Below are 25,856 nucleotides of genomic sequence, written 5' to 3'. Positions count from 1 at the left end.
TCGCCGCTCTGGCAAGCCATAACGCGACATTGGGGTCTCCCGTTTCATGTGTAGTTTCTATTAGTAGGAAGAATCTAAGTAATTAAATCTACTGAAACATCCCATTATTCTCCAATTTCGCCGCTCCCCGATATTAATATTAGTAGGTAAACGTTTACAGATATTGAATTGACTGCTAAGGAAGGGTTATGTTTTTCGCGCGTATCTTACTACCGCTGACCGAATTTACATAATTGAGTTTTTAAAGTTTCAGAATTATCAATGTTTTAATATACAAATTTTTGCATATTAAAATATTGATCGGTTTAAGGCAAACTCTGGCCTTAAACCGACATTACAACCGAGATTTATTTGAACCTAAAAAGACTTGAATATTTTTTTATTTATTCTGAGTTTATAAATATTTAATACACTAAGAATAATGTTTATTTGTTTTTCATTATTACATTTACATTAAAATAAATCAATAGGTAGCCTAAATCATGAGTGAGACTGAATATGCGCCGACATGTAAACAAGTTACAAGCTTTTGCCACGAATTAAATCCGTGTTCAAAAATCGGCAAGTCCGGATTGGCGATAAGCTGTCACAAGCCCAATTACAATGAGTAAATGTGTTCTGTCCACAAGCCAAGCCAAACTTTCTTGGGCTTGTGGCAAGCGTCCGCTAACCTCGGCAAGCATGTGAACACTTAATAATAATTTCGCACAGATTATAAACTCTTATAAAACATAAAAAGAAATCTTAAAAGATAAAAATCCTGCTACTAATGTGTTTTAATACAAAACTAAAATAAAAAAAAAACCCTATATTAATATTCTAGCATAATTTTAATTTGCATTAAGTACATAGACAAAATAGTAGAACTAGATGAAGATCATAAAGAAAAGAAACAGTGTGGCGTCGTCCGAGCGGATGTTGTTTATGACCGACATTTTCCTTTGGAAATTGTATTTGGACATGAGTTCCATATACTTTGGCTGTTTTACCTAAATCCACATTTATTTTCGTAAAATTTAGGATAAAAATATGTTCTAAAAAAGTATTAGTGTAAATTTATTGTCTAGGTAATCATCTCAACGTATAATTAAGAAAAGTTTTTTTCCGAACAATATAGCGGGAAATCTACGTTGTGACGCGCACGAACTCTGATAATTTGTCGGGTGGAACAGTGAAGTGTCGTAACGTATTGTTATGTGGTTATTTACGCTCTGACAGTGGATCTCTGTAGTATATTTAGATTTGACAATGTCTGATGAAATGGCGGTGGGTGATAATAACGCATCTCATGATGATAGTAAAGTAATTAGTGAAGATACTGAAACTGAAGATATGGATACACCAAGTGTTTTAGAGCCTGTGGTGGAACCATCTGTTGAGGAAGAACCGATGCCACAAAGTAACGAAGGTAAAATGACTTTCACATAACCTCTTATCAATAGTGTTGACATTAAATATAAATATAACATGTATTTATATTCTCATCTCTTAGCCTGTATATTTTTAATAGGAACCTTACTATTACGCTTACTGCTTCTGAAATAATATATTCACATTATATGTACTCATCAAAGAATAGTTCTTCAAATTGCATTTACAGTGATAACATTAATCAAAATATGCTGCATAGAATGTGAATCAGATTATTAAAAAAAATGTTACTAATCTTCTTACTACAGTAATTATAAATTATTGCGACAAGCTCTTTATTATTTAATTTGCATAATATGTATGTCCTTTATTCAATATGGATCTATGCAACATCTGCGGTTTTTGTAATCTACTTAATAAAATTTTTACATATAGAAATATTCCTGCGAATTATATCTTTGTGAATTATATTTGCTTTGAAATTACCTTATATTAATCATATTTTGATCACACATATTCAAATAAGTTAATAGAAATTAAGTTACATTTTTCTTGTATATTTTAGCAAAGGTGTAGATGATCTAAGTCAGTTTTTGGCTTCACTCTATATCCTGCATATAATCTCTGTATGTCTGTTTTTATTTGATTTGATTTGTGTTGTAACATATTGTTACGTGGTTATTTACGGTTTGACAGTGGATCTCTGTAGTATATTTAGATTGGACAATGTCTAATGAAAGGCCTGGCTTTGTTTCAGCAAAGTGTTAAAGTAGTAAAGTTAAATACTTATTAGTAGGTTGCGCCTCCACCCATTACTTATTTTCATTTTCATTCTGCAGTGGAAATATTAAAAATATAAAACTTTTGTTAGTAAAAATGCAAACCTATTTTTTTTAAATGGAGTCCATTCAATCTAACATTACATACTTGTTATTCTTTCATGGTATAAAACAGACTTTGTATATGTATGTTATAAAATTTTAAAAATTAATAAAAAAATTGGATTTGGATTGAATTGGAAAACAGTATCTGATTGTATTTCGTATTTATGGGTTTCATTTATATTTGGGGGCATAAGCTATACTAAAATTATAAAGAAGAATACCTAATTTGCTACCTTAATCTCAGGATAATTCAATTCCATTGAAAAATTCCCATTTATCGAGGTAAGCAGTAGGTTATAGGTTAATATTTCTATTTTACTTGCTGTGCCTGAGGATCAAACTGGCTGGCTCGTGCTATTCAATGTATTTATAACAACAAATGGAAAATGAAAAATAGACTTAATAAACTGGCTTGAAGTTATTAAATAGATTTTGTGAAATAAGCTACATATCATAATTTTATTGTTATCCTAAAAGATAATTATAATATTGCTATAAATGTTATTATTGACAAATAGACATTAAAAATTTAAACTTAACTTAATTGTGTTTACAGTCATAATTTGAGATATTTTTCAACCCTAATAGAACAATCATTTGATTAATATTATTTGCCTTGACTGACTTAGATGACTTGTTTGAACTTGTTTTTTCCCTTATGAATTTTATGAATATTTAGAAGAAGAATAAGACAATTATTTGTTTTCTTTTTTTATCATATTACAAATATCTATTTTAATTGTATTTTTGTTTTAGACCAACCAGAAGAACCAGAAAAACCTGAAATAAGAGTGGAAATATCAGAATCTGGTGAGCCCCTCGAAGAAAAGCTTGAAATTGAAGAAGAAATGCTTAAACAGGAAGAGTCTGTTGTCAAACAGCCAAACCCTGCAACAGAAGTGGTCAGAGGTGTCAAGAGGAGAGCTTCAGTGGCATTTAGTGATGGTGATGCAGAAGATTTTAAAGGTTTTGATGGTACCGAGAAGAGTGATTTGGCTGATTATAGCCGAATTATTGGTGAGTTACTTTTATTTTTAATATATTCATATAACATACTAGCTTGCCTGAGGAACCGTTTGCATAGAAAAGTGAATTTATATAACTTTATTGATGAAATATAGCAAACACAAATGTTAAAGGAAATGTCCCAAAATACAAAAGCTGAAATTGCACCTAAATTAGTAAAACTGTTTTTAAGATCAGTGTGCACAAACTCATAGAAAAAGAGACAAAAATTTTAAGAAATGAATTGAATTGTGGGCCTTTGGACTTTGATAAATTCTTCAAATAATAGATTTTCTCACATGTCTTCCATGTACAGACAGTGTTCAATCACATTTTTATTATATGTATAAATGTATAAAAACCTTTTGAGTGACTATTGTAAAAAATATAATTGCTGTGAGTACTATTTAACAATATCAAAGTTAATAATATTTACTTGATTAAATGAAAATAGTGTTATTATTATTCCATGCATCCCAGAAGAGGACAGAAGGGTAAAACGGAGAACCTCCACGTCTAGTGACGGTGGTTTTAAAGGGTTTGATCTTGTTGAATGCAACAACTTGACTGGATATTGTCAAGTACTAGGTAAGCGTATGGGATTATTGCACTGTTTAACTATAGTCCAACCCATAGTATGATAGTATTTTTTTTGGGCTGTGTTCTGGTGTACTATTTTTAGTGGCATTTTTTGATACGGGAGTTTTATTAAATAGAAACTTTTTTATTACTTTTTATTATAATTTGGGAATTCTCGGGTGTTCTATTATTATTATTATGATTGTTTGGTTTATGTTAATTACTTTGTTTTTACACAGTTAATGTATTTTAATATTTTTAAATATGTACATGTTTGTTTTAGTTAGATCAAATTCTATGATCATGGGTGATCAAAAATTATTTGAAATAAAAATTAAAAATATTCCTTGGGTACATATTTGTTTTACTTAATAATGTACATTTTAATTAGTAACTAATTATAATATTATACACAAAAGATGATAATTGAACATGTTTGTTGTACATATTTAAGTTAAGGTAATGATATTTAAAATAGTTTGCTACTAACAGTTCTACCAAAAATATGATTAACCAGGGGCACTATAGTACCACCAGTACTTAATTAATAATTTATATTCAAAGTATGGTAAGCGTAACATTTGATTTATATAGTGTTGTATCTAACAAGAAAGCAGAGAGAAACTAGTGGTATATCATTTCCATTTTTTTGCATCCTTAAACAATCGTTGACATAACTTTGGCTGATGAAATTTGACGAAAAGCTTTAATTTTCAACTGTTTTAAAATATGAGTAATATGAGCTAAAGCTTTATAGCAATTCCTTATTATAAAATATAATTTGGAAAATATAATCCACAAGCAAACACGAATCAACACTAGCCCAGGTGGGTGACAAGTTTTTCCGGCAAGCTGTTCCAAGTCAAGCCAAAAACCCCGTTTAAACGTTTGTGTTTGTAGATTGCTACCGAGCCTTGACAAACGTGTAGATGCACCATAATATAAAATACTATTTAATTCCAGAACGTCTAGAGGCCGAAGTGTCAGCCGCCGTCAACACGCACACACCGATCCGCACCGTCATGGCGTCGCCCGCCGCGCCGTCGAGCAAGCGAGCGCGCCAAGACACAGGTGGGTATAGGGCGGAGAAGTGGTCTGAACACCTCGAGGCGGAGGTCTCCGCGGTGGTGAGGAGCTTCGCTGATGAAGAGCCTGGCGTCAGGCCTGCTAAAAGGCAGCGGCAACCCACGGGTGAGTATATAGGGTGTGTATGTTTTTTAAGTGTTTATGGGTATGTATTGTGAGGTTTTGCTTGAGATAGTAATACAGGTCATTCAAAGAAAGAGGTCTACAAACATCTACCTATGAATATCAGTAAAACGAAATTAAAAAACTTTCAAACATCTTAATAATCTGAATTGAAAATTAAGAAGCTTTATCTACAGTGGGTAAAAAAAGTATTTGCACACCCTAATTTTTTGATGTTACACCTACAAAAAAACAGAATGCTTTTAGTTAATTATTGTATTTAATAGCTTAATCTATATATATTTCGAATTGGTTAATAAAATTTCTCAGAAAATAGAAATTAGAGAATGAGACGGTATAAACACATATTTTAAAGTCAAATAAGTATTTGCACACCAACCGGCTTGTACGTATTTTGTAAAAAAAATCAATAATAAATGAAAGAAAAGACACTTAATATTTTGTGTGCATTCCATTAGCATCAATGATGGCTTGCAATCTCCTTGGCATCGATTCCAATAATTTGGACGTTGTTTAAATCGAGATTTGAGCCCATTTCTCCACCAAAGCACCCTTCAAATCATTTTTATTTAAAAATTTCATTTTCCTCAAAATATCGCGCAACACTTTACCGTAATCTACTGCTTTCATTATTCCTTCGATAAAAGCCAAGTTTCCCACACCATTTGCTGTCATGCAGCCTCAAACCATCACAAGACCACCGCCGTGTTTGACTGTACTATGCACATGTTTCGCCTGAAGTTCAGTATTTGGTTTGCGCCACACAAATGTTTGTCTGTCCGTTCCAAAAAGATAAAATTTGCTTTCGTCAGATAAAAATAAAATTGTACCAAAATTCTAAAGGGGTATTTAAGTATTCTTTCGCGAAAGTTAGTCTTTTTGCTATATTGGCCTCACTTACGAAAGAATTTTTCCTCGCTGTTCTGCTACGAAGACCACCATTACCCATTACGTTTCTTACAGTTTGGGCACAGACAACCTTACCTGAACTTGACGCGATATCATTTGCTAAGTTTTGAGCGCTTGTAAATGATTTATTTTGTACCACTTTTAAAATTTGTCTCCTTTCTCTCGTACTGAGCTTCTTCGGAAGAACGGACCTTTCCTTATTTTCAACACTACCCATTTCTTATCGGTTTTTTATAATTTACGAGTAATTTAAATTTAAATTTCACCCGATTTGGCGATAACTTCAACCTTCATTACGGAGTAAAATAATTTCTTCACGCGTCAATAACGACAGTTCAAATTCTTTTGGCATGTTGGCTTCAAGATTTTTTCTGAACACTAAACAAATGTCTCGTTATTAGAATACGTTTCCCGATGTTCACATGTATACATACAATGTTCACATTTTACCTAAAGTGACAAAATGTCGCGGGAATAACATTGTATCTAGGGAATGGTTGGTGTGCAAATACTTATTTGACTTTAAAAAAGGTGTTTTTACCATCTAATTTTTTTATTTCTGTTTTCTAAGAATTTTTAATAATCAATTCTAAATATATATAGATTAAGCTATTAAATACAATAATTAACTGAAATCATTCTGTGTTTCTCTAGGTGTAACTTCAAAAAAATTAGGTGTGCAAATACTTTTTTTACCCACTGTAATGTTGAAGCTAAGAAGCTTTATCTAAAGTGATACAGCTTTATATACCATTATCATCATGATTGATTGCATGATGCACTAAAAACAAAGATGTACTACTTTTTAAATTTCTTATTATGTACATATTCATATTAAAATATTGATCATGATGCTATTTTTATTTGGGATGTATGTTTGTGTCTGATTCTAGCTATGTACTGTATATGTACATACATTTGTATACATATATTGTGTAATATTAATTTTTAATAACTGTGATAGAAAAATGAATGGCAATTAACTGTTAATGACTATGATCAATAGAGATTTTAACTATGGTTGTTTTGAGAATGTGTGTGCTCATTAGGGAAGCTAATGATTGTAAGAACTTTATTGTAAAATTTAAAAAACCTTCCGAGCTGGTAGCTTCCTGTATGACTGACAGTAATGATAGGTAGCAGATAGCTATGCATATTTGATTTTAGTAATTTTCTTCCTAAGGGAAAAATTCACCATACTATACTTTATGATTAAATAGTGCTTGTAAAGGCTGTATTAAATACGACTGTGACAACTATGTAAGACTGAGCACTGTGTATGTCACTTTTTTAATAATTTAAGTACAGTGCGCTGACTCATTCATATTTTAAGGTATTGTATTGTAGTATTATTCAATTTTATTAGATATTTATTATTAAATTAGAATACAATATGTTTTTAAAGTGTTATGCCATACTTTAGTGTTTAGAAAGAGTATAAAAAATGTAATATAAAAAAACTTAAACACACGCTTTTTAGATTATTTTTTTAACTTGGATGGTCCAAGAGTTTTCTTAAAACTAGAAATAGAATATAATAAATGCTCTGCTATTGACTAATTGAAGACTTGTGGGTTCGCATCCTACTGTAAAAGAGTTTATTTTAAATATATTCTCTTTTTGGCTTCGTGAATTTATTTTTTTTTTATTTCGATAATTAGATGTTTTTTGTTATTTTTTTATTCCACAGATGGTTCAAGACCATCGTCGGCGCTGTCGTCTAGATCAGATGGGGAAGGCGCTTTATCTACAGACGTAAGATATCGTTGTGATTTTTAATTTAATTTTAAGGTTTAGCTGAAGTTAAATGTTAAAAAATATAACATATTAAAAAATTCCGTCCAAATTTATCTTGGCTGAGAAGAAAAATATATATTTTTCTGACGGTTTAGAAAAGTTAATTCATAGATCCAATAAATGTATTCAACTTAAGGGTAGATATTGAAAAGGAAAAATAGATTTATTGTTTCATTTAATTTAGAACTCTATCATTCCACGAACTTTTGGATCTCCCCTCGTTTGTCTTTAAATAAACTGTATTTCAGAAACTTTTGTTTGTATAAACAAATTAATTAGATGTATAAAATTTATATAATTTAAATAAAATATTTGATGTGAACAGGCATCATCATCCCCCGCAACACGAGGACGGCGCGCCACCATAGAGATATCCTCCCCCCTGCTCCGCATCCCGCTAGAGCGCGGGTGGCGCCGCGAGCTGGTATATCGCGCGTCTGCCCCCGCCGCCGGTCACGACGGGACTGCCAGGCGACACGCCGATATATACTACTATACTCCGGCTGGCAAGAAGCTGAGGTCTACTAGAGAGGTTTGTTGTACAATATGAGTTTTTTACTTTTGCGGCGTTAAACTCCGCTACTCACTGTAGATTGTCAGGTGGAAAGTAGAGAATTAAGTGTCTTGTTTCATTTCTTGTAAAGCGAAATTTCTTGACCAAGTTAAGCACATATTAAGTCATCTTTTTTAAATACATATTTTAAACATTTAATATATATTATTATCATAACTACAAATAAGCATTGTTTGGTCACGATGTTGAACTAAAGTGGCTTAAAACAACAGTGTTACGACGATTTTTAATCCTTTACTTTGATCATAATTTATTAATACGAGTTATTTATCACTCTTACATTCAAAGCGTAAAGTACCGTGAATGCCGTTAAAAATGTTATATAGATTTTTTTTACATTTCATGAATTACTTTAATTAATACAATTTTCAGTTTTAAGATTTCATAAAGTAGCATAAATTTGAATAGATCCATCACGCCTTTCTGTCTGTCGGTCAGTATATCGCAGCTACTTTATTAGAACCAAAGTCGAATTTATAGGTTCATTATAAATAATTTAGTCTCCTTCTTCTTATTCTTCTTCTTTATATGGAGCTCCATATAAAGAGATAATTAGCTTCAGCTGAAGCTGAACTGTTTTTCAGCAAACCTATATGTGTACGATTATAAAAAAAAATTATATCTAATATTTTTTCAGGTTGGTGAAAATTTGTCAGGCACTGGGTTAACATTAGAAAACTTCTCGTTCTTCAAAGAACCATTGGGCATGGATGATCCAGAGAAGGAAATAATTCGGTAAGATATTTTTAATGTATGTTTATGTCTAAAACCATTGTTTTGTGTACTTTATTATTGATACCCTAGTAATAATTTACTTAATAAATCGCTCTTGTTCCCTCCTCGCTTTGGGTCTGGTAACAAGGCAAAGTGCGATGATGCTTTTCTACATATATTCCAACTACAGAATGGAATTAGTTACATATTTATTATATATATTACAGTGATGCAAAAGTGATGCGTCGTGTAGAATCTCCGGTACCAGCGGCAGCTCCGCCGGTTATAGTGGATGGCAAGAGGACACCTAAACCGAAACCACCAAAAGGAGCCAGCCCCGAACCAGTTACACTTAAATCACCGCCGGCTAAGATTAAGGTAAATCAAGATGTTTTTTATTTAGCATTGTATAAGAGCATTGCGTTGGTTGTAGCAGTAATGGCGCATACCACCGCAGGTCTAGTGTCAACGTCACTGTGACAGTTACCACTACTGTTAACTCAACATATGCCATCCTGAAGTTGACTGTATATGACTATGTAGATTTGATTTTTAAAGGTTTCTTACATTTACTTTCCGAGTATATAATGCTTAAAAGTTTAGAAAGCCAAACGTGAGGGCGCCCACCCCACCCGTGCTCTTCAACCGTACGATAATTTACTTCACTTCACTTTCTAATTAAATTGATACATTGTGCGGTGGTGTGAGTCGTGTTACAGAATCTACCATTATAATGTTATTAGTCTCACTGTGATGTGATGACCTCAAAAAGACTTTCGGAAGACTCTTTTCTATATTGCCATTTTCTTATATTGAGTATCAAAACTTTTCATATTTCTTCAGGATGATATTTAGTATGGTTGATATTAGATGTATTGGGAAATTATAATAAAACTACTGGACGCGCGCAACTTCGCTTGCGTAATTAGGGGTGAATTCTAATAAACCACGAAACATGTGTTCAATGAAATATTTTTAGGAGTCTAAATTAAAATTTTTATAATAATCGGTGGCGTTTTAAAGATTTTTCCATACAAACTTTCAACCCCTTATTATATGAAACATGTGTTCAATTAAATACTTTTAAGAGTCTGAATTTCAAATTTTATTAAAATTGGTGCCGATTTAAAAAAAAATCTATACAAACTTTCAACCTCTTATTTGCACCCTTAAGGGAAGAATTCTAGAAAACGATGAAACACGTGTTCAATTAATAAATAAATACTTCAATTAATAAATACTTTTAAAAATCTAAATTTCAAATTTTATAAAAATCGGTGCCGATTTAATTTTTTTTCCATACAAACTTTAAACCCCTATTTCACCCCTTTAGGGTAAAAATTTTTCACAATCCCTTCTTAGTGGATGTCCAGATTACGAAAGTAAACATCTGTCCAAATTTCACGTTTCTACGCACAGCGGTTACGGCTGTGCGTGCGTCTTACCTCAGTCAGTGAGGTCAAATCCTTTTATATATATAGATATTTCCATACCATTGAGCCCTAAGGTTTTCCCTCAAGTTGGGATCAAACCCTTTTAGTTTCATAACATGTATAATAAATATGTAAATCCATGTATTTTGTTAAATATTTGAATTAACATATAAATAATATGTATGTCTTTATTAGGTCAAATCCATGGGATCACGTTTAAGCAGCAATGGTACAAGTACACCCAAGCCGATAAAAAAACCCCAAGCTCCGGTCTCAGCACCAGCAGATAATAACAACACTGCAGCTTGGAAAAAACCAAAGTGTGTAAATATGGAAATTCTTTGTAGTTATATATATATATATATATATATATATATATATATATATATATATATATATATATATATATATATATATATATATATATTTGTTATTTAATTAACTTAAATTGGTCCCTTTTGAGTGGTTCACAACTATAATTATTTTTTATAAGAAATATTTAGATATTTTTGTATATTCTATGACATATTACATATATGTTTGTTGTATATGTGATAGAATATACATTATATTCAATTTATTAAAAAAGTGCCTAAGAATGTCTTGGGTGTTTTTAAAAATGAAGATTTAAAATTTCATAAGTAAAAAATTAAGATTTTGTGACCTAAAAATATTTGTTTCTTGAAATTGTACTTTATCAGTACCAACCGTTTAGTTCTATAACAGTTAACAGTTAGTTTACATATAATTTTTAAATAATTATCGAAGATTTATTTTTGCACAAAAAAAATAAAAGAACGGTTTTAATTTCTTTTCGCATTTTTTAAAACATTAAGTTTATTCAAACAAAATTATAGTTACGAACCGTTTTGAAACTTGTATTTTAAAGCGATGTCGTAAGTATGAAATTATATTTTAAATTGTATGAAACTGGTCTCGTCGACCCCCAAAGAAATACAAATCCGGTCGCAACCGAGGGTTAATTGACAATAGAGCAATTAACCTTCGCGTGCGGGTACTGAGCGCGTGCGGCGCAGGTAATACTGTGGTACGGCAGGGGCCCGCTGAGACTACCCCACCACCACCCGGCGCCCTCACAACACCCCCCACACCTCCCGGCCGTGGGGGCAGGAATGCAGGACGGGAAACAACGGGACGACGTGATACATCATCAGGTGAGCTTTGATTGGCTTATTAATGTATTTATATATATAGCTAAAAAATATATTTGTTTTACAATACAGGCCTCTTTGATTGTTATATTTCCACACCATTAATGACGATTGTACCAATTACAAATGGTTATTTTTTTGACTTTTTGGTCCCTTCTGGAAAGATAGGCATAAAAATATAATAGTTAAATATTATTATAACCCATAAAGAACAAAGACGATTGTGGTGCAGTGGTAGAACGTGTGATCGATTTATTCGACTCAAATTCAAAATATTCTTTATTCAAATAGACTAGATATAAGCACTTTTTGATGAATGAACATATAAACAATAAAGCTACCACCGCTTCGGAAGGCAGGTCTGTTGAGAAGGGCTGCAAGAAAATCAACAGTTGTTCCTGTCAAAGTGAATAGTATAATTTAATTACTACATTAACTGGCACATATCCTTCATGACATTCAATAGACATTACTTCCATAAATGTTTATCCTCTAAATGTTTTTGAACAGTACAGTACAGTAATGTTTTTATACAGCTTTACTTGTTAGTATTTTTTTAAAGATACTATATATTGTGGTAGTGGCAAACTAACAATACACTGCGGGCAAGTATTATCTTTATTCTGTCGATCTAGTACAAAGCGCGGCGTTGAGTTCTGCCATAACACTTAATATCTTGAAAATTGGGGGGTGCGTCGTTGGAGTGTTCTAACGCTAAGTTCCATCTGCTTTTATATGCGATATAAAGCGTGAAGCAAAAAAAAGTTTCTTTGTTTTAATCGTAATGAAGTACAATATACATATAAATAAAGTGTTATTTGCTGATTGAGAGTGGGAAACAGTAATCTTCCGCCAGCAGGGATTACCAGGGATGCTATATAATATCGTTGTGCGTCTACAGCCGCGCCAGTCGCAGCAGCCGTGTTCTATGGCGTGCGGGCGCGGTGCGGTGCCCTCGCTGGCATGCGCCGCCTGCCTTTGCCTCTACCACCCCGCTTGCGCCGGCGTGGCGGGTGCCAGCCCCGAACGGTTCTTGTGCAAGGTGAGTTGTGTATGACTTACGAACGTAACGGGTTTCATTTGTAAGTTGGAATATTTATTTTTTTTATTCCAAAGTAAGATTTTGTATTTCAAGGTAAGACAAAGTCAAAGTCCAGAGTTGAATTCCGTGATATTTCAATATTATTATTTTATTAATCACGATTGAAAGTGAAAAGCGAAGTTTCTTAACAGTAGCAAAAAATATTGAAATTATGTATGTGTAGCGCCTCTAATAGAACAATTATTTGTTGAACACAGAACTGCCGTAAACCATCCCCCTCACCGCCACTAGATAATCCAGTGCACAAAGGATCACAGTCCACTATTCCTTCGTCTGCCAGTGGAGCCAATCTATCAAGGCGCTTGCCAATACCAGTGCCAGTACCAGTACCGGTGCCAGTGCCTGCCAAAGTGCCGAGGAATGATAAGCGAGTTTTATTGAGGATGAAGGTGAATATAGTTTATATTCTATTCTTTTTTTTCAGTATTTTTGACCTGATTGCGTTAAAAACAGGTAGAATTTTTATTTTATTTTTTGAAATGTGTATGTATGTTCAATTATTTGACACACTACAACTTAAACGGGTTGTGTGTTTTTTGACATGATTGATGTCGTTTTAGAATTATAAAAAGTTTATTATATTATTTTGTATATTCACAGGTATTTAAAAACGTTTTTTGACTTCTGTTAGCAGATTTACACTCTTATATGTAATTCTTACTTCTGTAACAATAATGCTTAATGATATTAATATGCAACAGGTAGCAGGTGGCGGTCCAGACGGAGAGCGTGTGTGGGCAGTGGCCAAACCGGCTGCAGCGCCCACAGCTCCCGCGCCGTGCAGGCCGGCACTGCCTCAGTCGCTGGCTGTGATCAATGGAAGGCGCTTCATAGTTGTGTCGAGGGCGACGCATCAGTAATGTGGATTTTTTAACTATCAAACTAAAAATTTAATTAATCAGCTTCACACTGTATACCGCTCACAGTAGGGTAAGCAGAGGAAACCTAGTGCTAAGACATTCCGTTCCCCACTGTCTGCCTAATTCTGGAGGCACTACGTGTTTAGTGGTTGTACTCAACGCAGAGCTTTGCCTCGACACCAGTGGAGAAATAAAAATATAAATTTTAATAAATATTTTATTTCCTTGAGTGGGGATCGAACTTACAACCATTCGCATTTACAGCCTCTGTGCTACGACTGGCCTAACTATCAGATAAAAAAATATCTAAAAGATAAGTAATTAAATATGGGATATGTCCTATAACTAAAACGGCTTAAGCTTCAAGTCTTTCAAATACTCTAACATCTATTAAACATTTATGAAGGGACTACTAGCCGTTCTTGCCTCCTCGCAATTGTAAAGTCTTTAAAAATATATATATGTTAAGCAGAAACTTAGGAGTGAGAGGCTGCATTCTTAGCTTCACATTTTGATATGCAGTATATGTATCTCGGCAGAGCGAGGACATTATATTAGTCCAAATATTGTTATTTCCCCAAATATAGTTCTTCCCCGCGGTGAAGTCCAACACCAAGTGGTGAATAAAAACTATTAATTTCAACTTTCTGGAAGAGACAAGGATGTTATGTTTTTAGTAAAAAAAAATTCATGTGCCTCTGAATAAAGTATACATATTATATAGTTTTATTTTAAGTAAAAAAGAATTTGTTTTTACTTAACATAAAAGGGTAGCAAAACCTCCACTTTTAGCCCAAACTCATTTGTGTTGAGTGACAGTTCTCAATCTCATCAAAGCAGTGAAAGTCATTTATTTCCCAGAGATGAAATCAAACTCACAACTATCGTGGCCTCCAATTTCAATAATACTAATAAAAACATATAAATAACGTTTCATTTAATGATTTTCAAATAATATATTTTTTCAGATGACCAGAAACTGAAAATGAAAACACAGACATATTGGATAGACAACTGTACATCACCATTATTGTAGCCATTATATTAGTTTATATTTACTTTGCATTTATTATGACTGATATCTAATAAAAGTTATTAAATGAATTTTGAATGAAAAAAATGAAGTGCAAAGGATTAAATTGTTAGAAAAAATAAGAAAAAAAATGCATGATGTCTGATATTGATGATAATGATAGTAAATGATGAGAAAAATTCGTTTTCGTATTCTGTTTATTGTTTTAAATATTATAATTAATATACTTCTCACTTATATATACAGGATGGAAGAGGCAGCGCTTCTTTTACTGAAACTGCATATAGGGTAAAATATTTCAAACCCAGAATTTAAAAAAATAATCAAGGTACCTCAACGGTTTGGACGTAAGATTTTTTTTTCATTTCACGATTTTTATCCATACCTGTATTTCGTGTCACGCACGCATACGTATGCGACGTTGCCGCTTTGACAGGTAAGTGTGTGCGTGCCTATGTTATACTTTACAAATGGCGTTTTATTTTAAAACGATAATTTTATTATTTATTTTGTTTGAAAAAAAAAACTTTTTCATTTTTGAGAATTATTTTTTTTCCGAATTATATTAGGCTTTTATAGAGTAGTTAAAACTGTGGTTTCATTTAAAGTGGCGCTGACAATTCCACCCTGTATATAAAAACTGTAAAGTTTACACAAAATGCGTTGACCTACAAAAAATCTAATTATTAATGAAATTAGTTTTTACGCTTATTTTGTACAGTAAATAATTCTCGAAAAATGTTTGAAATTTTAACCTTCCCTGTTAATTATCATTTGTCACACACACGTCCCAATTATGGTAGGGTCAAATTGCATTTTAAGTGAAATAATTATTTTGAATATAAGAAGGCAAATTATTTTATATAATATAGTATAGAAATACAGTATTTACTGCTGATTTATATTTAAACATAAATAACATATTTAAAATATTTTAAGGGTCTGTATGTTTGTATGTGCAAGATGTGGGAATCAAATCATTTAATAATTTTGTATTAGTTTCACACATTGTCCTGTATATTTCCTGACAGAGAAAACCTAGGCAGACTGTTCTCCACTTTCCATGTGAGATCAAGTAATTGTGTCTTGTGTTACGGAGCTCAACGCACGTCATCGTCTGTATTATTTAAATGATATTTACTGTTTTTTGGTAATTGTAGAATTTGTTTATCACTTTGCTTGTTACATTTATATTTTTGTTTATTATTGTACTCTAGAATTTATTGAGGCAGACAAATTATTCTCTGTCTACCTTTATCACCATATTTTGTGAAATTACACATGCATTTTGATTGAAAGTTGTACAAAAACAATGTAAAATTGTCATAGTGTTATTGAATAGTTACGTCATCAAGTAATAACCGCTATGTCCCCTTTATATACAGCTCTCATAAAAGTATTTTACGTTGTAAAAGAATGAAAAGAAACGATATAAAAATTATATTTTTTTATTACTATACAATTTGCCCAAAAGGAATGTTAAGGTAAGTGACCTTTATTTTTTTTTATTACGTCTAAAGGTAAGTGTATTTTAATGAACCACTCAAAAGATTAAGACCAATTATTAATAATGATTTAAAAAAAATAACAAAACAATACAAGAATATATTTTGTTTTGTCGTTCATATATAACATAATTAAAGAAAAAAAATTTTCCCTCACAGTGAGGCAAAGGCTGTACGCGGCCGTGCTTTAGCCAATGGTGCGGCATCCCCTCCCCCTGTACCAGCCGCATCCGCAGGGACTCCCCCCGTACCCTCGCCCCGCCGCCGGGGACGCCCCCGAGTGGACGACACGGACTATTTTACAGCTTTTTGTAATAAGTCGACACAGAATGTCGCTGTACAGGTATGTTTTACTTTTAATATTTTTATACATTTAAGTTTTTCTAATTTTATGTTATACGTAGAGAAAGTGTAAGAGAATTTAATCGTGAATATTTTTATTTTGTGTGTTAAGAAATGTAATACTGAGGTTTTTACTTAGTATTTCGACGTGTTCAAGTCAGTCTCTAGTCATAATAAATTTATCTTTTCTAAGTATGAAATTGCCGCCTTATTGTACTTTTTTATTATTTTTTAAAATTTTACATTGTGCAATAAAGTATATTATATTACTTAACACACTTTAAATTATAAAATAAGCTCTTATATCGTGAAGGCTATCGTCGACAGTGGAGACTGAACGCTGATCTGGCATATGTGTGATGTAACCAAGTATAGTATTAGTTATTACGTACTAACATTAGATATTAAGCTTTATTGTATTTTACTAAAATTTTTGGATCATTGGTTGTCCGATTAATAAACATTTTATTTTTTTATATGCCAGTACTTCAGTATTAGGGGTAACCCTAATACTTTTTCTCTGTATCAAAAATCCATTTAAGTTATGGTTGTATTTTTTTTATTAAATTAGTTGGTTGTGACATTATATATTATATTGTTGTCAGATATTCCAGTATCTGGGCATGCGCGACCTGGCGCGGTGCGCGCGCGTGTGCAAGCTGTGGCAGCGCCTCGCCGCCACGCCCGCGCTGTGGCGACACGTGCGGATGAAAAACTCACATGTAAGTGGTTTTAGCATCATTACCTATATATACAGGGTGCCCCAGGAGTCAACGATAAAACGAAACCAGGTGATAGACCAAGTCATGACAGTTATGAGAAAAATATAAAAAAAAATCTTTGTCATGTATTTTTCATATTATATTGATTTTAAAAAATATCGGAAAAACCGACACCCTGTGATGGTTTTTCAAGTCCCAGGACTACAAATATTACTCTTTCTTAATTTTTTTTTCTGTAATGTAATCATGAGTAATCCTTCTGTGAATTACAGTTTAAGATTGAAACATACCTGCATCAGTTTTCAATAAAATGTGGTGTTTTTGCCAAACATTAAATTCAAAATATTTATTACACCCAACTTTAACCGACTGTACTATAAAAAAAATGTACTACACTGTTTTTGCAAGTAACTTTAAAAGTTGGCGCATTTAATCTGGATTCCGAAATGGTACGACACTTGCTGGATTACTTCTTTGTTGAAGAGAGAAAAATAGAAATACACGATAATCGGGATGTCGTTCAGCTTTTTGGTATCTTTTCCGATACATTCTAGATGCAGCATTAGCGTTACATAACCATTCTCCATGAATGAAATGCATATTGGCAATGTGTCAAAGACCGAGTATACGGCCTGCGAGAGCCCGGACTCGAGCACTATCCTTATAATTCCTGGGCCATCCCCTAAGTTGGAAAAGTTCAGGTACCTTGGATCCGTCATGCACGAGTCTGGAGGCATCGATCACGATCTCCTTGGCTGGATAAGAGTTAGGACGGACGGATCACAGACCACACCAGTGACCTCCCGCCACTTAGTCCAGGCAACGCTTATCCGACTTAGGGGCTGGCCCAGGACTTATAAGGACAGTGCTCGAGTCCGGGTTCTCGCAGGCCTTATACTCGGTCTTTGACACATTGCCAATATGCTTTTCATTCATGGAGAATGGTTATGTAACGCAAATGCTGCAGCTAGAATGTATCGGAATAGATACCAAAAAGCTGAACGACATCCCGATTATCGTGTATTTCGATTTTTCTCTCTTCAACAAAGAAGTAATCCAGCAAGTGTCGTACCATTTCGGAATCCAGATTAAATGCGCCAACTTTTAAAGTTACTTGCAAAAACAGTGTAGTACATTTTTTTTATAGTACAGTCGGTTAAAGTTGGGTGTAATAAATATTTTGAATTTAATGTTTGGCAAAAACACCACATTTTATTGAAAACTGATGCAGGTATGTTTCAATCTTAAACTGTAATTCACAGAAGGATTACTCATGATTACATTACAGAAAAAAAAATTAAGAAAGAGTAATATTTGTAGTCCTGGGACTTGAAAAACCATCACAGGGTGTCGGTTTTTCCGATATTTTTTAAAATCAATATAATATGAAAAATACATGACAAAGATTTTTTTTTATATTTTTCTCATAACTGTCATGACTTGGTCTATCACCTGGTTTCGTTTTATCGTTGACTCCTGGGACACCCTGTATATATACTAGTGGGCCCGGACGCGGCTATGCCCGCGAAAATATAAGCATAAATAATTAAAATAAGTAAAAAAATAATAATAAGTGGAGATTTATTATTAGAAAAAATATCTGAGTAACCGAAATGAACAAACAAAAGAAGTAAAAGTAACTAAAGGAAATTCTTAATATTAGAAAAAGTACCTAAAGTTTGCCGTGCGCGCGTACTAAACATTTTTCTATATTAAATAATTATTAATTTTTGCGAACAATATTAAATAAAATGCCAAATGATTAAAATAACGATATTTTAAGTGTATAACATCGGTATAGATAACCGAACTGAGATAAATTAATTATAAGCAACAAATAATTACATAAAAATTAATAGTAATTCGAAAATATATAGAAATTTACAAAATCATCAAAGTCATCTGCCCGTTCGCGTCGGTCATACTATACCACTCCTAGGCTAGGTCATTTGGAATCAGTGACATCTCCTTATTTATTTATTAGTATATATATACAGTAAACTATAATTTCCATCTAGATAAAATGCTAAAAGTGACTATTATATTTATTTTCATAAGGATGAATATGAAATTATAGAAATCATCTAATTTTTGTTAATGAATACAAATCTATATCGGCGAGCACCATGTATGCATTAAGCAAACTCACTTTGGGTGACGTTTTCTTAAAACAACAAACTTTGCAAGCCGTTGCTTAGCAACGCGTAGCGACGATTGTTATTAACATGGCGGAATAAATTGCTTGTCAAATTAATTATTTTAATATATTGGTATATATCGAAAATATTACAAATATGAGAAAAAAAAGGATCCTATGTTCATCCCGCGGGACCCTCAAGTATCTCTATATGAGTATTTTATCACAATTAAATTAGCGGTTTGGCCCTGATTGCGTAAAAGACAGACAGACAGACAGAGTTACTTTCGAATTTATAATATAGGTATGGATATTTGCTATATGCTGTATTCCCCATATAGCAAGGTAGGTTGAGGGAACAGACACTCCGTTCCTCACGAATCACTTAATTTTGGAGACATTGCAAATCTCAAAGGTGGGTTTGCCTTGCTGCCGAATGAAATTGATTCATTCCTCTGAGTGGGCATCGAATCCAAAAGCGTGACGCTTACAGACAGAAACTGCAGTGCGCGCGGTCTCTCGGCCGATATTAAAATATTAGATAGCAAAATACTATAAAAAATTCAAATAGAACACTACGTTTTTGAAAAGCGTGGTGTTGAGTTCCGCGACACGAGCAGTAAGCTCGTGTCGCGGAACTCGATAGTCTTAACACTAGCTCTAGCGATAGTCTTAACACTAGCTCAAAAAATAAATAAATTTAAAAAAGTATTATATTACTTTTGCTGTAGGTAAGTGACTGGACGGGTCTCTGCGCTGCGTTAAAACGTCACGGCACTCGTTGGCTAGACTTACGCAAAATGCTGTTACCGCAGAACGACGCGGTGTTTTGGGAACAGTTTGTGGAGCACATTGGTTCTGTTGATACACTGGAACGGTGAGTAGCGGTTATATCTTATAATATTATAACACATTTTTTTCAGCGTGCAACTATAAATGCGACGGGTTGTGAGTTCGATTTACACTCGAGGAAATGATATACCTCTAGAAATCGGCGGTCTTAACACTCGGTTTCCAGATGCCTTCTGCATTCCCTGTGATGTGCGGAATAGAGCGTGAAGCTAAAAAAGTTACTCATACTTTGGGGTACATTGTTTGTGAATATTCATCAATGTAATAATATTCATAATTTGTGAATATTATCGTATTATAATATAAATTATTTATTTTGTTTATAGATTGGAACTATGTCGGTGTCCAGCTCGAGCAGTGGAAGCAGTATGTGCCCGTCTGCCCACACTCCGAGCCCTAGCGGCGCCTGCCATAAGAGACGCCCGATTAGATCCCGCACCCCTTGCCCTATTACCGAGACTAGAATTACTGCGCCTAAAGAGTCTCACAGGACTATCACTAACACGAGATCTAAGACCTATATCAGCATTGGACCGACTCCAGCATCTATCATTGACAAGTATAAAGGAATTGGGCTGGTGTGCTTGTGAAGTGGTCGGCCAGCTGGAACAGCTCGAGTCGTTAGAGCTCGGTGAGTGCTCGTTCGGAGCCTCTTTCGCTGAGGCCCTCAGTAAGCTGTCCAAGCTACGGAGATTGAGACTGGAGCGCGGCATGTCTCATTGTGCCGCCCCGCAGTTGTTGAGGGCGTTGGCGGCGTTGCCCAAGTTGACTAGGCTGGAGCTTGTTAATTTTGACGTTAAGGTAATTTATATATTTGTGTATTTTTTTTATTTTCACGCGAAAAAAAATATTGTTTTCATTTTATCGTGCAGAGATAGTTGAGGCGGCGTTGGGTCTTGGGTCAATTTAAAACGAATTAATTTGATAAAAATGCAGAACAATGTGAAACTGAAAACAAATATAAAACTTTGTGATCATTGACATATTTTTTATAGGTTGGCTTCGATGACGCACTCGCGGAGTGTAAAAACATTCAGAGACTGCTCATCATACCTACATATGTGTCCCAGTCTGCTACTACAAATAAACAGGTCAGTTTTTTAACCATCATGGCTGTACACCCGCGGCTCTGCTCGCATGGTCAAATGATAATAATTAAAAATTTTGTGTGACATTTGAACTATTAGTTCGATATTCGCGCGTTCAATAAAACAAACTTTTCAGCTTTATAATATTAGAATAGACAATTCTTAGCTTAGGTAAAAATATAGCTATAATCGTTTGTCTAAAACGTCATAAAAGGTATGGACTACATACACATAGTGATAAATAACCCAATAGAATACCCATCCACATAATAAACAGAAGGATTCAACATCCCATACAGATGGCAGGTAAAGTATGTAAATAATAAATTTATGATATATTATTGATGGTTTTCTTTCAATAAAACATTGTTTCATTATTATTAATAAACACATAATCCTACACAGGTGCTAAGCGGTGTACTCCGATTAAAGGAAACTCTAACCCATCTAATGTGGGGCGTGACCATCGAGCTGCTGCGCGTCACGGAGCTGTTCATAGACCAGTGCGAGGCGGGTGAGGGCGAGGGCAAGAGGCGGGACGTGGGCGAGTGCATCCCGGTGCTGAAGCCCGTACCTGGTTGTAGGCTGCCTGACGACCACCGCACTGTCGCTGGACCCCCGCAGGTAGTGTTGTTTTGTTTTTTTTAGTAATAAAATGCTGTGGAAAGATGAGATAGCGCTTTCTTGTTTTTATTATGTGATTTATTTATATATTTTTATTTTAAGTTTCGTTTAGAGATCCACTGTGTCATATTAATTTACATGTCATTAGAGAAAGAACAGGCTTAATATTAGGTTCTATTTTATATGTCAAATAGTTATTAAATGTATTTTTATCAGTTCTGGTTAACTAATACAGTGTTAGTTTAATCTAATCTAGCTTACGCTGTATCCTTGTTGGGATAGTCAGAGAGAATGGAGAACCAAATGTGTTAGTTTAATAAAATATAGAATAAAGTAAAATTATAATCATTTTTATCGTAATATACCTCCAGAGTTTTGTGGGTGCAAAAGATTCATATTTGCTACTTGAATTGAATACATTTTAAAATTTATGGCATAGTTTAAATTTAACTATTGTCGTAGCACAAAAGTTTAATGTCTTAAAGTAATATGTATCTGCTCGGAAATCTCGTTTATATTTTGATTTTACAATATTTATTTTTAAAAATAATTTATTTGCTTAAAATAAACAATATATTATATACAAAACTAAACAAACTGTTCAATATTAGGTGGAAATCCTCCCCATACCAACACTCCAACGGCTGCTATCAGCCCAATTACCAAACACCAAACTGAAGCTGCTCCGCATCCCCTTCCACGCGACATGGAGGCAGTCCCTGGCCGACTTCCAGTAGCATCGAGCATCGCCGCCGTCAGTTAGTCACGGCCGGCACTCATCAGTCATGACTGTGACACTAGCGTGACAGTGACCAAATACCATAAGACAAGTAATAGTGTCATAGTGTGAACTGTGACTATAGTGTGACAGTGACATGAGTAAAAGCAGGAATCGCGACTAATGTCATAGTGAATACAGATTGAAAGGACTGACTCTAGTGTGACAGTGACAAGATACTATATAATACTTATGACACTTGTCAGTATGGGTGAGTCATAATGTGGACAACACTAAAGGACTTCCAGTGGCACTATATATGTGATTGGACGTTTTCAAAAGGCGCAGACCCGCTACGTTCAAATTTTTATGTTTCTAAAATATTTTATATAATGTCAATCATGACTAACTTACTAGTACATTATAAAAGGGTTGCTGGATACACTAATATTTTTTTTCAATGCAACACAATATGATTTGGCAACTTTTAAATATTGCATTTAAATTTTATATTTTATAAAATTGTTTTTGTGTTTCTGGTTAATTCTAAAGAGTATTATTATATGGAGTTGTCAAAATATATCATATAAAATAAAATTAATGTTGATAGCCAAATTTGTGTATATGAGAGTTATTTTTGTTTATATTGTGATATAGATTCAACAATTTTTACTATAGATTATTATCAAAGTAGATATAGTGTCAAATTTACAAACTAATACTTATTGTATGGACGAATAAACATTTTTGTAAGAGACATTAAATTTCCTATTCACACCTTTTTAGAGTTCATTAAGAAGCTAAACTACCATGCATATGAAACAAAAAACATATATTAATCATGTATTAATATCATTATTAAATTAGTAATTTGTTCTGATTATATAGTGACTGTAAATGTTCAAATCTACGAACTAATATGAAACATATATCTTTATATATACAAGTAAATCCGCGGGTGTTCCGTAGTGTTAAGGTGTAGAGAGAGATATTTTTATTGAAGTTCATCCAAATGTATGCAATGAAATATGTAAATCTTTATATATAATTAGTTGTATGTAAATTTGTACATATATCTAGCGATCAGTGCCTACATTACTTCATTTGGCATAAGTTTTTATTTTATATTATAATAATTGAAGGAATGATTGAATGAAAGTGATATGTTGCATAATATTTTAGAGTGTAAACCCCCTAAATTAATATATTTTTTCGGTATGTGCATTTTGTACCATTAGATAATGTAAAAAAAAAATACAAATTTGTCTTATTTTATTTCAAATAATAGAGAATACAAATCAATTTTCGAAATTGTAAAAAACTTCTGATAGTATATACAATATATACAGTTTTTTAAAGGTGGTTTTGTCTCTCATGAGAATTTGTTTAATAGGGTACTAGCAGATTTACACTTTAATCCAAAGTAGTGTTTGTACTTTCTAAGAATTAAATATTAACTCTTTCAGCGAAAAAAAATAAATAATAACATTTTCTGCAAAATTAAAATTAATATTTTTCCACCCAATTAGTTAAAAAGTATAAGTTTATAATATTAAATATACCTAGAAAGCACTCTATAAATCACCTTCATACATATGTTCCTTCAGTTATAAATGCATATAGATTTTATATTAAGAAAATTTGGGTGAAATTTAAATTATTTAAAACAACAAATTTCCATTTCTTCTGTCTATGCCTTATACTATAATATACTTGCAACTTAAAAGAATTTTTTATATATCCTTCAGTTATAAATGCATATTCTCACTAACATATTATAGAAGTTATTAATAACTTTTTTGTATTTATTTTCATCAAGTCATTTCAAATTATGCATTTTCTTTACGAAATTAGGGACACATAGAGACTTATTTTAATATTGTTTAATAACATTTTATTTCATTTCGTGCGACTCAATACTTGATTTAATAATATGCATATGTCACTAAGAGCTCAAAATTATGATGTTATTTTGCTTTTCTTTCTTAATTTCACTATCCTTCTTTCTATGTAACTTTTAACCCCAAATCAGTTAACTAGTGTAAGTAAAGTTTGACTTTTTTAACTAATTAATTTTATCGTTTGACATATTATTGATATTGAAATTTATTTTAATATAGTATGTTAATTGAAATCCATAGTATAAATTCAATTAATATATTTTATAAGGTTAAACATACGAAATAAACTTGTTACACTTAATGTATACAGCCAATGTATATTAATTATGTAGTGGGTACACTCTAGTTTAGGAATTTAAAATTTCTACCACTTTTCAACGAGAGTGTGGACCTCGAAAAAATATATATAGCTATAATGTAGATTATAAAGAAATATATAATTTTCATATTTAGTTTTATAAAATATATTATGATAATAATAATGTCCTATAAATATTAACAAATAAGCAATATAAAATCACCAATATGAAATAGAACTGTGACTTAGAGTTTGACATTATGCATAAGTTGTATTGTTTGCCTCCGGTTGTATCTTAAATTATTTAAGTACAGAAAGCATAGCTTCGTCATCGACTTCGGTCTGTCTATTGTTTATAATCTCGTTTTAAAGATGCTTTGTATTTTTATCGTAGTTTTAGAGCCGGTGGTTTTCAAACTTCACCGGCGTTTAGGTTAATCGTATAAATAGTATGGCGACCCAATAAACTGTTGCCTTGTAAATGAGCGTTTTATTTCCTGCTAATGTGTTCTTATGAACTACCATGATAATATTGTTGATTTACTAACTTTTCTTGAGGCCAGTCGTGGTGCAGGGCACAAGGGTGCGGATGTAATTCTGATTGTTTGTAGGTTTGATTCCCATTCAAGGAAATATTTTTTCTTACGTCATTTTTTCGCCCTGGTATCGAGCCAAAGCGCGGCGTTGAGAACTCAAAACGCAATGCCTGCAGAAATCGGTTGAAAGTGGGGAGCGGAGTGTGTTATGACTGAGCTCCCTTTGGCTATCCTACTACATGCGGAATACAGCGTGAAGTTGAAAAAAAAAAAACTTCTATACTAATCAATTAGTGGCCAAATCTGTATAAAAATTAGGTTCGTTAGTTGACAAAAAATAGTGACTGGTGTTTTTTCCGTTTAGTTTATATTGGACCATAATAATTATAAAGATTATTTCAACAAAAAAACAACAAAGTTAATTCTATAATTAATTCTAATAGTTAATAGTTAATTCTTATACCAAAGTATTTGTTTTTGATATTTAAATA

At 32.9% G+C, this 25,856-nt stretch overlaps 2 protein-coding genes across 6 annotated transcripts; both read left to right on the top strand.

Annotated features, from left to right (window-relative positions):
* Positions 1-926: 926 nt before the first annotated feature.
* LOC146533516 (uncharacterized) lies at positions 927-25,311 on the top strand. Of its 5 annotated transcripts, none has more exons than XM_085194982.1 (16): positions 927-1,408; positions 3,012-3,272; positions 3,741-3,848; positions 4,803-5,030; positions 7,648-7,712; positions 8,080-8,286; positions 8,966-9,063; positions 9,270-9,420; positions 10,671-10,795; positions 16,307-16,490; positions 17,095-17,211; positions 20,080-20,225; positions 20,527-21,001; positions 21,196-21,291; positions 21,694-21,912; positions 22,524-25,311. In XM_085194982.1, the coding sequence occupies exons 1-16, from the start codon at positions 1,249-1,251 to the stop codon at positions 22,647-22,649; spliced, it is 2,766 nt and encodes a 921-aa protein (XP_085051108.1). In that variant the 5' UTR covers positions 927-1,248; the 3' UTR covers positions 22,650-25,311. The 5 variants fall into 5 exon arrangements, with proteins under 5 accessions (XP_085051108.1, XP_085051109.1, XP_085051111.1 ...); XM_085194983.1 differs by having other exon boundaries at positions 1,112-1,408; positions 3,744-3,848; XM_085194985.1 differs by having other exon boundaries at positions 1,112-1,408; positions 4,803-4,910.
* LOC146533517 (uncharacterized) lies at positions 11,367-14,773 on the top strand. Its single transcript, XM_085195168.1, has 6 exons — positions 11,367-11,371; positions 11,469-11,650; positions 12,549-12,689; positions 12,947-13,138; positions 13,451-13,605; positions 14,578-14,773. Exons 1-4 carry the CDS (start codon positions 11,367-11,369, stop codon positions 12,955-12,957), a joined length of 339 nt encoding a protein of 112 aa, XP_085051294.1. The 3' UTR covers positions 12,958-13,138; positions 13,451-13,605; positions 14,578-14,773.
* Positions 25,312-25,856: the final 545 nt, after the last annotated feature.

Source organism: Heliconius melpomene, chromosome 12 (genome assembly GCF_056956725.1).
Source record: "Heliconius melpomene rosina isolate 202511_hmr_F chromosome 12, ASM5695672v1, whole genome shotgun sequence".
Taxonomy (NCBI): domain Eukaryota; kingdom Metazoa; phylum Arthropoda; class Insecta; order Lepidoptera; family Nymphalidae; genus Heliconius; species Heliconius melpomene.
Note: the sequence above shows the minus strand (reverse complement) of the source record. Positions and strands in the feature narration are given on the sequence as shown.